Below are 14577 nucleotides of genomic sequence, written 5' to 3'. Positions count from 1 at the left end.
ACCAGAGACAGAGTGGGGAACAGAACAGGCAGATCGACCGAAATACACTGCTGAGGGGAGCAGCGGGGAGTCAGGAGAGGTCTGCTGTGCCATGTGGGGATCTCCCTGGCCAGGGATCGAACTCGTGCTGCAGTGGCTGCGGATAGCATCATAGGTTGCATCTTAACCCCTTGTGCCACCAGTGAGGCCCTGGGGAGAAAATTATTATAGCTCAAGAATTTCATGTTCTCTAATTTCTCTGTCACTCTTCATAAAAAAATCAAATTGTTTATTTAGAAAAATTACTCAGTGGAAACTGGTAAATAATAAAGGATGTTTTTTGTTCTTGAAAGTAATTGCAGGGCCTCCCCAGTGGCGCAGCGGTTGAGCGCTGGGTTGCGAAGCTGCCTGCAGCCTCTGCGGCGCGGGTTCGATCCCCGGCTGCTCCCCGGCCACCAGAGGAGGGTCCCACATGGCGCGCAGACCTCTCCTGCCGCCCGCTGCTCCCCTCAGCAGTGTACTTCAGTCCTTCTGCCTGTTCTGCTCCCCGCTCTGGCTCTGGTGAATTCTCTCACCCTCCTGCTCTTCTGACTGTACCCAGTGTTTGTATGAATAAATAAACAAGTCTTTAAAAAAAAAAAAAGTAATTGCAGCTGCTGACTGTGGTTTCTCTCTTTTGGTCCATTATGTTGAATTCTTTTATGAAATTTGAATATTTAGAGAATAGATTCTTAAAAACAAATTTGGCTAAAGAAAGCTCATAAAATCAAGGACAAAACTAGAAACAAATGACTGAATACTGTTTACGGAACTTTAAAATATTTATTGTGAAAGTGATTCTCATGTACATTCTTTTACTAATACTCCTACTGTAGGTGTAGAAATTCATTTATTGCAAACTTTTTTTTTCTTTTCTTTCTTCTGTTTGCAATTCAAGAAGCTGGTCTTGCTGCCTCTCACCTGGCACACTCCTCATCTTTGCAAAATGCATGCAGCACAACCAGGCTTCACTGGGCTGGGTGATCAGCCTCCTGTGTGCAATTTCCTGCTGTTCTTGTCACTGTGCATTTCACCCAAGTGCCTTCCCATCACTCTAGTTAGTCAGGGACTCTGTGTCTCAAACATTTTATATTAATTATTATATCAATAATTATTATTTATCATTTAATATTATTATATTAATTATATAATATATTATATAATTATATATTGATAATTATATAATTATATTATATAATTATATTAATATAATCATTATATTAATGTTTTTGGTTTTACAGAATCCTTGCTTTCAACAGAAGCTTTGGAGGTGACACGGAGGCCTGAGATGGAGCCACCTGCTTGGAGGATGGCTTTGGTTACTTGACACTAGTGGCCATCTACTTGGGAAAGCTCTCTTTGGGCAGTAACATTATGGAGATGAAAAACATTTTCAAATTTTGAAGCCTAAGTTCTCAAAGGAGGGAATTAAATTTTCTTAGCAGGGTCCCTGTCCAATGACTTCTAGTCCTTTCTACTTAAAATAAGTTCTTCATAAACTGGATTGTTCTAGAATAATGTTCTGTACATATATATGGGCTCCATTTGTTCTTTTCTTTGCTTAAGAGCATATGCTATGATAATCTTTAAATTCTCATACCAGATAATAATTCATCTCCTTAGAACTCATTCACTGTTTCCTGTACATGTTATCCAACCAACTCAATTTCAAATTACTGGTCAGGTGTGGTGCATAAAAAGTGGACCATCTGAAGTGTGGGATTAATGCACCCATTCCCCTTCACTCACCCTCCAGTGTTCCTCTCTCTCACTTGTGAGACAGAAATTATGCACATTTTCCCACAAATGATAGAAACAAATATTAGATGGCATTTGTTACTTGTCCAATGTTCTATATCATACAGAGAGGCAGTGCAGTGTGATGGTTAAGAACAGTGACCCTGTTTCAACCATTAACCAGTTTTGTAAACTTAGCAAATTATTTACTTTTCTGTGTCTTGGTTTCCCCACCCATCTGTCAAATGGGACAATGCAAGGTCACATACAACATTGGGTTGTTGTAATAATTAAATACACAGCACTTCACAAACAATAGATTGTATGTAATTATTAGCTACAAATAATAACCATACGTAGAGACCTGCTCTTCTGTGGGTTTAGTTGAAAGTTATAGCTATAGAATACTCAGGTGAAAACACATTTTTCTCTTCAGTTATCATTTAAAGTATAAAATTAAAACATATGTGTACAAAAACAAAAAGCTTCAATTCTAGAGACTGCACTCACATAAATTAGATTAGTGCATGCTTACCTTAATCTGTTGACTCCAATTGTTAATGACAAGATTTGCTGCCTTTTCAACTTCATTATCAAGCTAGTAGAGAGGAAAGAAGAGGAAAAATGACATACTTATTAAGTGATGGAAGTGATAGTGCTGGCTTATTAATTCTGGCAAATCATTTTCACAATTCATAGTAATTTCAAAATTCTACTGTACAAGTATTTTGTAAGAAAAGTAATCAAACTATCTTTTCCCCAAGTCAAGAATCTTCTGGCAGGATATAACCTGAATGCATTTGGTAAATAACTCTAATATACAGCTATGTAAAAACATCATAAACATGTAGAGTCAGTGTGGTGGGGGGTCTTGCATAATTTGGTATCACTTTCGTCCTTTTACTTTTCTTTAGCATCATCCCATGGGGCTAAAATTTTAGCAGCACAAGAATCAGTAATGGTCCTGGCAGTAGTAATTTTACTGAGTCTCATTGTCCCTGAAGTGAATATCACTTTAATTTCAAAGAGATTAAATACTTAATCATAATTAACTCCCCCCACCACCACCACCCCCCATTTTAAACAGCTAAAGGGAGGATCTAGGCAAACCCAGACTGAGATCAGATATAAATTAGGGCAGAACCTTTTTTCCAGACCACAGATGAGCCATCATTCAACCACCCTGAGATTTAGTAACACTGCTCCTCTATTTTTTTAGTTAATAAAATTTGGAATATATGATTTATTATAACAAAACAATGAAAATGATTTTATGTACTATATTACTTTTGACACTGTGTGTGGCTGAACTATAGAAGAAATTAACTTAAAAAATCTAATTATTTAATTTTTGTGAATATAAAGGGTGGTGGGGGCAGCGGGTGGTGGGGATACAATGATGAAAATGAGATTATGAACAGGAACAGCAGTTGGGGTGATGATAACATTAATTATCTAAAGTGCTGTGGTAATAACCATAGCATTTATGCTAGTAATAATATTATGTGGTATGAAAAATCTTTTTGTAATTAATGAAGTAGAGCCTATGGGTTGACTTTTTTTTTTTTAAAGATTTATTTTAAACAAGCACTGGGCACAATCAGAAGCGTGGGAGGGTGAGAGAATTCACCAGAGCCAGAGCAGGGAGCAGAACAGGCAGAAGGACCAAAGTACACTGCTGAGGGGAGCGGCGGGTGGCAGGAGAGGTCTGCACGCCACGTGGGACCCTCGCCATGGCCACGTGGGACCCTCGCCATGGCCGGGAATCGAACTGGCGCTGCAGAGGCTGCAGGCAGCTTCGCAGCCCAGTGCTAAACCGCTGTGCCACCAGGAGAGGCCCTATGGGTTGACTTTTATTTGATTATATCACTTTCTAATGATTACTGTACTTTTTCCCCTAATACCCTCACAATAAATAAACATCCTACTGCTAAAAACACATATGTCCACATAAACATCAATTCTACTTCCTGATTCAGCTTAATAAATTTAGATAAAGTTTTTTTTTGTATCATTCTCCTGCCATTAGAGCTTTCACAAAACCCCTCAATCTACTCACTAACTTTAGACTCTGCTTCATCTGGCTGTGGTTACTTGAAGCTCCTGTTAGTCTCTCCTCTTCTCTTCTCCTATCACTGCTTCTGAACTTCTTACCTGAACTTAGCCTTGAATTCCACAAATAGTCACCTGACTGCACCCCATCAGAGCTAAGTGACATTTATTCAACACCCTTTTATTTTTCCTGAAAACACAAATGTGCTCATGACTGTTTGACACACCAGTAAAATGAGAACAAATTAAAGTGTTCTGAAAAGAAAAGCCCCAAGCAAGATTAGAGGATCTGCTATGCAAGGGGACTAGGCATCAGATAGTTATTTTATTTAATTTTAAGAATTTTCTTCAATTTGAGAATTATAGCTATTGTTTTTTTCTTAATCCCAAGCTTACTTGAAAAAGCATTTCTTTTTTGAAAATTGTTTGTAATTCATCTGTTTATAAGACATATGTGTTCATTGGGAAAAAATGGAAATATAAAATAATATAAAAATGAAATAAAAATAACTTCTATCTATCTGACCACTATCTAAAGCTAATTCTTATTAACATTTAAAGGAGTTCTTCCAGGTTTTTTTTTGTGCACTTATACACATTTATTTTATAAAATCATGATCATATTATTATATTTTTTTCATCTGGCATTTTTATTCAACGCCATATAGTGAAAAAAATATTCATGTCACAAAAGATTTTTATGGTTGCATAGTATTCTGTTGCCTGAATTTATTATAATTTAATTTTGAGCTAAAAATTTTGCATCCGGTTTTTCACTATTATAAATATGCTTTAACACGGGGCCTCCCTGGTGGCACAAGGGATTAAGTACCGCACTATGAAGCAATCCACAGCCTCTGCAGCATGAGTTCAATCCCCCGCTGGCCAGGGAGCAACCCACATGGTGCAGCAGTCCTCTCCTGTCTTGCCCGCTGCTCCCCTCAGCAGTGTATTTCAGTCTGTCTGCCTGTTCTGTTCCCCACTCTGTCTCTGGTGAATCCTCTCACCGCCCCCACACACACCTCTGGCCTATACCCCAGCTCATGTATGCATAAATAAATAAATCTTTTTTACAAATATGCTTTAATAGACATCCATTTACATAAACTTTTGGGTTTGCATTTATTCTTTTGATAAATTCCTGAAACCTATTATCACTTTTAGATCATTTTTATCTCTTAGGCCAAAGATAGAAATCTTACTTAAACAGGGAAGAAAAGATTTTGACTCACTGATTTTCTCTTCTTTTCATGTACACTCAGAACTTGATGAGTTGGTTTGATTGCTTCCAACTCAATTGCTTTGCCAAGTTTCCTGGAAACACAACATAAAAGACGCACAAGCAAAGTATTGGATTTATATATACTTTCCAAATTATTTTCTGGGGGAATAAAATGATGTGCCCAACAGCATATCTATTCAGTGCAAGTTTGAAGTGCAGTATTTGTAGCACACCCAAAGTTAAGTTTACAACTCCCTCAGGGTTGGGGTGGAGAAAGGCCAGGGTGGGAGACTCACTGATGCAGGTCTGCTGCCGATTTCATGCCCTCAGAGACCCAGGTCCAGGCACTGACAAGACAGCTGGAGGCAAAAACAGAGGAGCACAGGTGTACGTATCATTTCTCTGTAAATTCTGAGAAATAAAAATATCATGCCCAATTCACTGCATTCAGCAATTGCACTCATTTCCTTAATCTTATTTCAATTCCTCCATGGGATTAAATTCTGCCAGCATATTTATCTGCACTATAGACACTATAGACACTGCACTATTTCATGGCTGTAGAAAATCAGGGAACTAATGTAACCAAGGGTGAGCAGGCACTCAGAACAGTGGAAGACAGGCTGCTAGGGGTAGAAGGCCCCTTAAAGACAAACTTTCAGACTCCTCATTTCATAGATGAACAAGGGAAGTTCAGAGAAGTTAAGTGACCGAGGACTTAAGAGCTCTGGTCACGTACCATGTGCTGCTTTGGGGTTCAGGTCTAATTCCTCTACCTGCTGGCTCCTAGGACAGCTCAGATATGTTATAGTCTTGAGAACAGTCCCCTAATTTAACAAAAGGATAACACTGCCCCCAGCAACATAGAGGGAGGATTAGGAAGTGTGATGTTATTTTCTCCCATGGAAGAGGCATAGCTGTCATCTAGTCAGCCTTCAAAAGACATACCAATAAGCTCAAGTTCATCAATAATCCTCAAGGACAGAGCTATGTGCAGATTTTGATGGAGGGAGAGAGCACAGATCTGTATCCCTGCTAAAATCAGGATGGTGCAGAGATAGACTGGGAGAAATAGACCAGAGGATGTCAGATTTTCTACATATCCAAAACCAGGCACAAAAAAAAAAAAAAAAAAAACATGTCAGAGTACCTAGTAGATGATCCAAGTATAAAAAATTTCAGAAAAGACAAAATGAATCTGACAGGAAGCAGATCAGTGGTTGCCTGGGATGGGAGGGAAGGAAGATTGTAGACAGGTGAGAGGAATCTTTTGGTGTGATAAGAATTCCTCTGCTTTCATTTTGATGGTGGTTTCATGGAGTATACATACGTCAAAATCAACCAAAACAGAGACTTCATGGGTGATTATTATTACAAGTAAATTAAAGCTTGACAGAGCTGGTTAAAATGGAAGCTAGGTACACTTTTTGGGGAAGAGACTCTGCTATTTGTCTTTCATAGGAGCCGGGAGGGAAGACCCAGGGCTGGCCTTAGAGGGGTTTGAGTCTGAATCCACAAGCTCCTCTTTGTTTCCTTTGTAACTTTGGAAGAACCACTTGATTTTCCTGACCCTCATTTAGTCTTTTAAAATAGAAATAATCCAGGCTATATGTACATCTACATAACAGAGATTTTGGTATGAAGAGAAGTTCAATTAATGCTTATTATTAAATATTGTTGTGCCAAACTTGTTTAACCAAACATTCTGACATGCCAACTCTTTGGGAGTAGTAGACTAGGACGCTGAAACACAGTAAGACACACATCTCCACAGCTTTCATTCTTTTAGAATCAAAATTTTAATGCACACTTATGAGATTTTGTTGCATGCCAAGGACTAAGCACACTTCTTGTATTGCTTTTTAAGTCCCTACAGAAACTATATGAGTTCGGCTTTATCTCCATTTTAAACTGACACCAAGAAGTACAATAAATTGTCCAAATAACCCACCTGGTAAGTAATAGAGCTAGAATTTAAACCTGGCCAAACTAAAGAAACTCTATCTATACTCAACTACTGTGCTCTATTGGTTCTTTTGTAGTCTGGTAAAGTACCTCAAAATACCCTAAAAATCAATCTCAACTTTAAACCAATTTCAAAGCTGATATTGCTCTTATAGATGATGCCTAAGGAGGAGTAGAAATGTAAGCTCCAGAAGACCCCCTTTTTTTCTTTCCCTCTCTCTTTACCATCAAAAGATGCTTTTGCAATGGCAGTGCCAGTTCAGGATGATACCTGCTACCATCCTTCCAGAATCTTTGCAGCAAATTATCACTAATGGGTCACTTTTATAATACCAATACCTTTCTTTTTGGCTCCAAAAGAAAAAAAAAAAAAACGACTTCATTCTTAATGCTGCAATTTATTGAGGAAAATATGAACTGACATTTTTTTCAGCACTGACATAGTAAAGTCTTTACATACAATATCTCATCTAATATACACCCCCTATCCATACATACATGTGGCTGCTCCAACCTAACGGAGGAGAAATCAAGGTATAGAGAGGCCAAATTACTTACTACAGGTCATAGAGTTGAGACAAAGCAACTTTCACACTTTCAAAACTTTTTGACTTAAAACACTGATTTCACATTAGATATCATGATCAAGACCTATTATGATAAACTTAGAAGTCACATAAACAAAGATGAATTCTACAACTCACTATCTATGTGGTTGGGGTAAATTTCTTAAACTCTCAAGTCCTTATCTGTCAATGATGTCAATAATAAGACTTCTCCGGAGTTTTTGTCAGGATTACAGGAAAGTATCTGTAAAAGCACCTAATACAGTGCCTGGCACATGTTAAGTGCCCAACAACTGGAAACCATGCTTGATGTCATGTACCCAAGATACATAAGAGGAAGCTGGAATTGAATATATGTCACTTTTTAATATTTTTAGGAATGAGTTTGCCTTACTTCTTCCTTATACTTACTTTCTCTTTGTGTTCTGCAATGCTTTGCTCAGCTTGACTGCCAGTTTATGAAGTCCTTTGGCGTAACTAATCTCCAAGTTTGCCCTGTTAGCAAAGGGATAGTTGTTAGAAGGATGCACTGGCCAGAAATCAAGCAAACCTCCCCTTGGTCCCACCACCCCTCATCACACACTCATCACAAAGGCAGGCTCAGACTGAAAAACAAATATAAATAAGGAAGAGATTATTTTTTAACTAGAAGAATCCTCTTGTCCTTAGGAGTAATCCTTTAAAAAAAAAAAAAAACCCTAAATTCCTAGTGCCTATAAATATGCACATGCATTTTTTGAAAATAAGGTTTTCACAGATGAGCAAGTGAAGATGAAGTCATTAGGGTGGGTCTGAACCCAGTATGGATGTGTCCTTATAAAAAAGGGAAATCTGGACACAGAGGACACACACACAGGATGAGGCCATGTGAAGATGACCACAGAGATGGGTGACAGGTCTACAAAGGAAAGTCAGATAGGGCCATCAAACCACTGGCAGCTAGGAGTGGGACATAGAACAGTCTCTCTCTCATAGCACTAAGAAAGCTCCAACCTGGCTCCTTCTTGATCTCATAGTTCAGCCTCAATTTCATACTTATAGCCTTCAGAACTATGAGACAATAAGTTTCTATTGTTTAAGCCAAACAACCATATCTTTTTATGGCAGTTCTAGCTAATGAATGCAAATAGTAATGAATTATCCTACTTATCCTGGGGCTTTACACGATCAGATTGGCTTTAGATTATAATAATTGCCAAAAGATGATATGTTATGATGTAGTTAACTAAAGAGTAACTTTCTAACGTGAAGTTGCAGCCATGGCGAACACCAGATTTGAAAAATAAATTACTATTGCTTTCCATGTAAGACAAGACACAGTGAGGACACTCAGAATGCCCTCTTATAGAAAACATGGTTCTTAGTATAGATTCACTCACACTCGTCTTAAACTGACTTAGCCATGTCCTACTTATAGGCCTACCTGTAGCTAAAATGAAGACATGTCCTTATTCATCTTCTCACTTTCACCAAAGATAATAAAAAGTAAGAAATTAAATTAACTTTATATTGTTTTTCTTCTGATTGTGGACCAGAAAATCTTTGTTGCATATTTTTCAGTCTTTTATTTCACGGAGATTAGACTTGGTGCTATAGACCAACCAAGGAAAGACACTCCCTCTTTTGCAAAATAGAATTTAGAGATCATGGATGACTGATCTATCACTAAATTCCTACTCATTTCTTCCCTTAATATAGCTGTGTTCTAAGTTATTTTTACCACTTTTTGAAGGAAAGGAGACCATTCATTGTAAGATGTGTGTAACACACCAACTGATATTAGACCTTGCACAAGCTATTAAGGCTAAGGAAAATGTTTTAAAATAATAAAGCAGATAAATATCTCATTGCACTTAAAAATAGATTTCTCTGCTGTAGGAATATATAATCAACTCCTGGAGAGAGAGTACTGGTCAGCAGCAAGCTGAGAAAGACCATCACCCTTGATGAATTTGAATATTCTAAAATCCCCCCAAAAATGCTACCATTCAGTAGGGTGGCTTTAGGCAACATTAAAAGGAAGTAATTAGTCCTGTCTGCAGAGTATAATAATGATTAAAATATAGTAATGATTCAAGTTTTGGAGAGTCTCAAACACTGGAACAATTGCTATTGACCAATATGGCCTGCCCCTGGCTCCCTCTCTGATTTCCCCTCTACTGATCGTTCTCTTGCTCACATATTCTTCCATAACGGCCAAATGCCAGTCTGCCTCAGGGCCTTTGCATTTGTTGTGGCCTTTACTTGGTACTCTTGTAACATAGTGCTACAAGTCAACATCAACAACTCTTGTTCACACATCACCACTCAACATTACTCCACCTAAAAGAGCATACTTGTCACTATGCCCTTACAGTTTTATTAATGTTCTACAATTTATCACTCGTACATATTTTTTTTAGTGTACTTCTATGACACCCCTAGAATGTAAGCTTCATGAAAGCTAAGAAATTTTTTGTTCTTTATTATGTTCCGTGGCCCAGAACAGAGCCTGGCACATACTAGCCACAGTATTATGTCTTGAATGAATGAATAAATGAATGAACTTCCCGTCAGATCTCAGAATTACTTTTTCTTTGTTCTTTATTGCATTAATATTGGTTTACAGCATTATATATGGTTTAGAAGTACAGAATTTTTAACTGGTCTCTGCTACAAGTCTGCCCTCACTTCATCACTTTTGAAAACTAAACTGTCAAACTATTTTAAATGCATTTTACCAGTTTGAGTTATGCTCAGCCCTGATGTCAGAGTACACGGCTTTCTCACACTTGGAATAAACAGACACAAAAACCCTTTCCTAGTCCATTGCTAATCAGAGAGCTTTTTTAGGAACTTCCTTTCTGGCATTCCATTCTTTCTTAAATGAAACAAATAGAGTATTAAATTTGGTGAAGCATTTCTAGCATTCAAGTCTGGGTTGGGCATCAGCAAATAATAATTTTTCAAATTTATTGATTATTATGTATTGAAAAGAATCTCTAAACATTCAATATGCCCCAAATATACAGAGGTGGGAGGTATGTGGGGGAAGAATCCACAGCTTTCTCATCCATCAGCTCCAGAACATTCCCGAATTATCTCTAACACGAAAGGAGATATCAGTTCATCCTTTTCCTCATAATTCAGTTTCACTTTTAGGATGTTTTCTTAGGTGCTACAAAGTATCTCAGAGGCTAATCAGAAGTAAAAAGTAGAGTTACCACAGAGAATTGTTGCTTTCCTTTAAATTAACTTCATTGGATCCTCATGGGAAAAAATACAAGGGTGACCAGAAAGGGAGAAGAGGCTGGCTGCCCTGAGGTGACGGCTCTGTTTTGCTCCTGGTCATCTAGTCCCCCTGTTTCTCTTGGCTTTTTGTGAGCATGACAGCAAAAGCCTTAAGAGACTCGATTACCACACAGCATTTCTTGATTTGGCAGCCTTCTCTTTACATACAGTTATCTTAGAAATCTGCAGCAGAGCTGATAAAAAGTTTTACAGGCTAAAAAATTCCTTTAGTACTTTTGTGATGTTTGCTCCAAATGGTACTCTCCTAACAAATGTGTTGTAACAGCAGACTTTCGACCTACGTTTGGCTTCACACAAAATAGTGACATCCAATATGGACTGGGCACTTACAACATGTCAGACACCATCCCAAGTGGTGTCTATTTCCTTAACGAATCCCTATAACTCCTCTGTGGCAGGCACCTTTCTCTACCCAGCTCACGCAGGGGCGCACCGAGGCACTGTTAAATCAGTAACTTGCTAGAGGTCAAGTGTGAAGAAGTGACAGATGGGGTTCAAATACAGGCAGTCTGGTTCACGGACATCTCCCCCATACTCTGTCTCTGAAATTGTGGGAAAAGGCTGTAGGTGGAGAATTGCAGGGGACGTCAATCATAAGCGCTTTAAAAACTGGCACCTCCTCTCACTTAGCCTTTAACTGCAGTGCTCTGAATCACTGCAGCTCCTGGCCACTCAGGGGCCAGGAATCCCGAGCAGCCTCCTTCAGACAGAATGAGCTTCTCAGGATCTCTTCCAAAAACATTTGTGTGGTTGTAAGGCCTTTTCTCTGCTGAGGAGAAGGTGTCAAGGCTGGGGAAGGTGGGCAGGGAGGGGACTGTGATAACAAATGTCACCAGTGTAGCCTGGAGAGGCTGGACTGAGTTGAACTTGGCTTCTGTGAACTGTCTGTTGTATACGTCATCTCTCTACCTTTAATTTATTAGAAATCCAAAAAGGTTTTATTTTACTTTATTATTTAGGTTCAGTGAACTGGTTCTATTTATTTATTTATTTAATTTATTGACAAAACGATGCATTATAACACTATCTAAGTTTTGGGTGTGCATCTTTATAGATTTAATGTCTATATGTATTAGGTTCACCACTAATAGTCAAATTCTATCCCTCATTGTTCAAATTAACCTCTTTTATTCAATGTACCTCTCCCTTCTCTTCTGATAACCACTAATTTTGTCATAGAGTGTAAAACTTATTTTTGCTTTATTTAGTTAATTTGTTTCTTTATTTACCACAGATGAGTAAAATCATATAGTGTTTGTCTTTCTTCATCTGACTTCTGATTTATATATACATATATCCTTTCAGAATTCTTGCTGAACATTTTCCAAGGCAGAGGTGGCAATCCATGGAGCCCCATTTACAGTGGCTTCTTCTCAGTACGTTGAAGAGAGCTGCTGTATCATGGTTTCTGTCTAAAAGGCCTCACATATAAATGAAGTCAACAGAGGCAGAACAAATCTCAAGTTGAATCATGGTATTTCCATTCCCCATCAAAATGATCAGTAAATATTTGTGAGGACATTGTGCTTAATGTTCTAGCTTATAGCTGCAATGTCTAACAGGAGTTGGGGTTCCTTCTCTAAGCAATTGTCTTGGCACATAGTCAATGGATATGTCAATCTCAGAATATTACATTGATACTTAAAGATACTGTACCAGGGAAATAGCTTGTATTGGCTTGCAATCCATTTATATTCAGCATGTAGAGACAAGTCAATAAATCTTCATTAGTAACACTATCAAGATCAACCAGTAAGTCAAAGACCAACATTTGTCACAGATTCAAAAATAAATTACATTTTTGAAAGAAAGGGAAGATGGAAAACATGTGGTATCAGATGCAATATTTGGATAGAGCACAAATTAAATTGTAGGAATGTAAAACTATATAATCCATTTTATAGAATTCTGTAAAATTAAGGTGGTGAAAAGTGGTAAAATGTAAAAACTGTAGCTGACCTCTGTGTCTATGAGGAATTAATTAAAATTGAAATAGGGGTTTCTCACACTTGGAGAAAGACAGTGGCAAAGCCTACCCTTCATTATGAATTGAGGAATTTTAATAATCTGAAAATCTTTGTGACATCACCCCCATCTCTGCCTTCTTATTTTCTAGCAGCAACAGCTTCCGGTTTGGAGCCTGGTCTGCTGACATTTTCTACTCAAGCATTATTAGTTTGCTTTTTGAAAGAGAGTCACAAGGTCATCATACAAACAGGCTATATTTAAAAGTTGGTTATTAGCGATAGGAAAGATACTTTTACATGGAAGCTCGTTATCTGTTTTCTCTGGCTGGTTCACGACACCCACTTCATGGTCATGAATTCTGGTTCCTGATAACAACATAGAAGAAGGTGAGCTGAGAGGCTGAGACCTGGAGAGCACCCTTCTTGGGTGTCCAGTCTGAGAGCCCCACTAGGACTCTGCTCACTTCTGGCCCAGCAACTGAGGCATAGCTATGGCAGTTCTGGGACTTCAGAGCCTCTGTGTCTGTTAATTTCAGAACGGAGTGGGTGTGGGAATGATGAGGTATTCAAGTCCTACCTATTAGCTCTTCACCCCTGTAGAGGTCCCTGAGACCCTAAGACTGTGAAGGAATTTGGACCAGGACTGCTGAGCATCCCGGGACTCCCACGGGAGTGTCCCAAACTGCCTGTCCACTGGAGATGCCCTTGCCCTGAGCCTGGGCTGGACTAGGTGGGACTCAAAATCTATTATCTTCTCCATATCTCCAGCCCCCATCTGTAAATCAGGAATGAAAGAGAGTATGTTTGCACCACACTCTATTGTGAGAACTAAAGTAAAAGAGATCAAGTATAAGACACTTCTAACATAATGATCTATAGATCGTGTTGGTCACTTCCATGACCTTACTATTCATTTCTAGCTTTTGTTCAAAATAATGCTACATACTATGTAAGCACAATTCCCTGGTATACTCATTTAGTGCTCTTCAAAAATACCCTTTCTTGAACTTCTTACAGGTATACAACACAGAACACATGCATGCATTCATTCATTCAGTGACCATCTATGGAATGCCTGTTCTGTGCCATGTTCTTTCCTAGTCACAAGGCATACAAAGACCTCAAGGAACTCAGCCTCCAGTGAAGGAGACAGGTAAGTGTATAGAGAATAGCCGTGTAGGACAGTGAGTACAATCACAGAGGGAAGTGCTAGTTTTGTACATGGTTGAAGGACACTGTTTCGAGACTTGAGAACTGAGGTCAGAAAAGGCCCATCAGAGTGAGGTGACCGAATCTTGAAGAATGAATTAATGGAACCTGGCAATGAAGGTGAAGAAATGTGTATCAGGCAGAGGAAAGAGCCTTTATAGCCCAGACACTCATGGGAGGAGGTTACACATGACTCAGTAAGATAGGCGAGAGGAAAGTTGGATAGGAAGGTAAGGTCTAAATCTCAAAAGCCCTTTCAGAATATACTCTAAGTGCTGATTTTCATACTAACAGTCATGGGAGTCACTGAAGGGTCTTAAGCAGGATCATGTCACGGAATGGAAGATGCATTAAAGGCAAGGACAGGGTTCTAGACCCTCTAGTTGAGGCAACTTTGCTTGAATTAGAAAACAAGGGATGGTCTGACACAGCTGTGAGCCAGGGCCTAAAACAGAAGGGTTGAGAGTAAATTGGATTTTTGTCTCCACTGCCCCTCAGATGGGTGCTTTGTGCTGTGTACACATTGTACAGCTGCATGGCACCACCCCTA

The 14577-nt window shown here is 38.7% G+C and overlaps 1 protein-coding gene across 3 annotated transcripts in view; it reads right to left on the bottom strand.

Moving 5' to 3' along the window:
- Positions 1-14577, bottom strand: part of NOSTRIN (nitric oxide synthase trafficking) — a 54298-nt gene that overhangs the window by 23608 nt on the left and 16113 nt on the right. For all 3 annotated transcript variants that reach the window (XM_037523470.2, XM_037523471.2, XM_054699835.1), the window contains exons 3-6: positions 7972-8055; positions 5326-5388; positions 5040-5121; positions 2291-2353 (exon numbers count right to left, since the gene is read on the bottom strand). In XM_037523470.2, coding sequence (XP_037379367.1) covers positions 2291-2353; positions 5040-5121; positions 5326-5388; positions 7972-8055 — 292 coding nt within the window. The remainder of the gene's footprint in view (positions 1-2290; positions 2354-5039; positions 5122-5325; positions 5389-7971; positions 8056-14577) is intronic.

This window comes from Talpa occidentalis, unplaced genomic scaffold (assembly GCF_014898055.3).
Source record: "Talpa occidentalis isolate TD23 unplaced genomic scaffold, MPIMG_talOcc4v2.1 talOcc4.3, whole genome shotgun sequence".
Lineage (NCBI taxonomy): Eukaryota > Metazoa > Chordata > Mammalia > Eulipotyphla > Talpidae > Talpa > Talpa occidentalis.
This window is presented reverse-complemented; position numbering and strand designations above follow the sequence as displayed.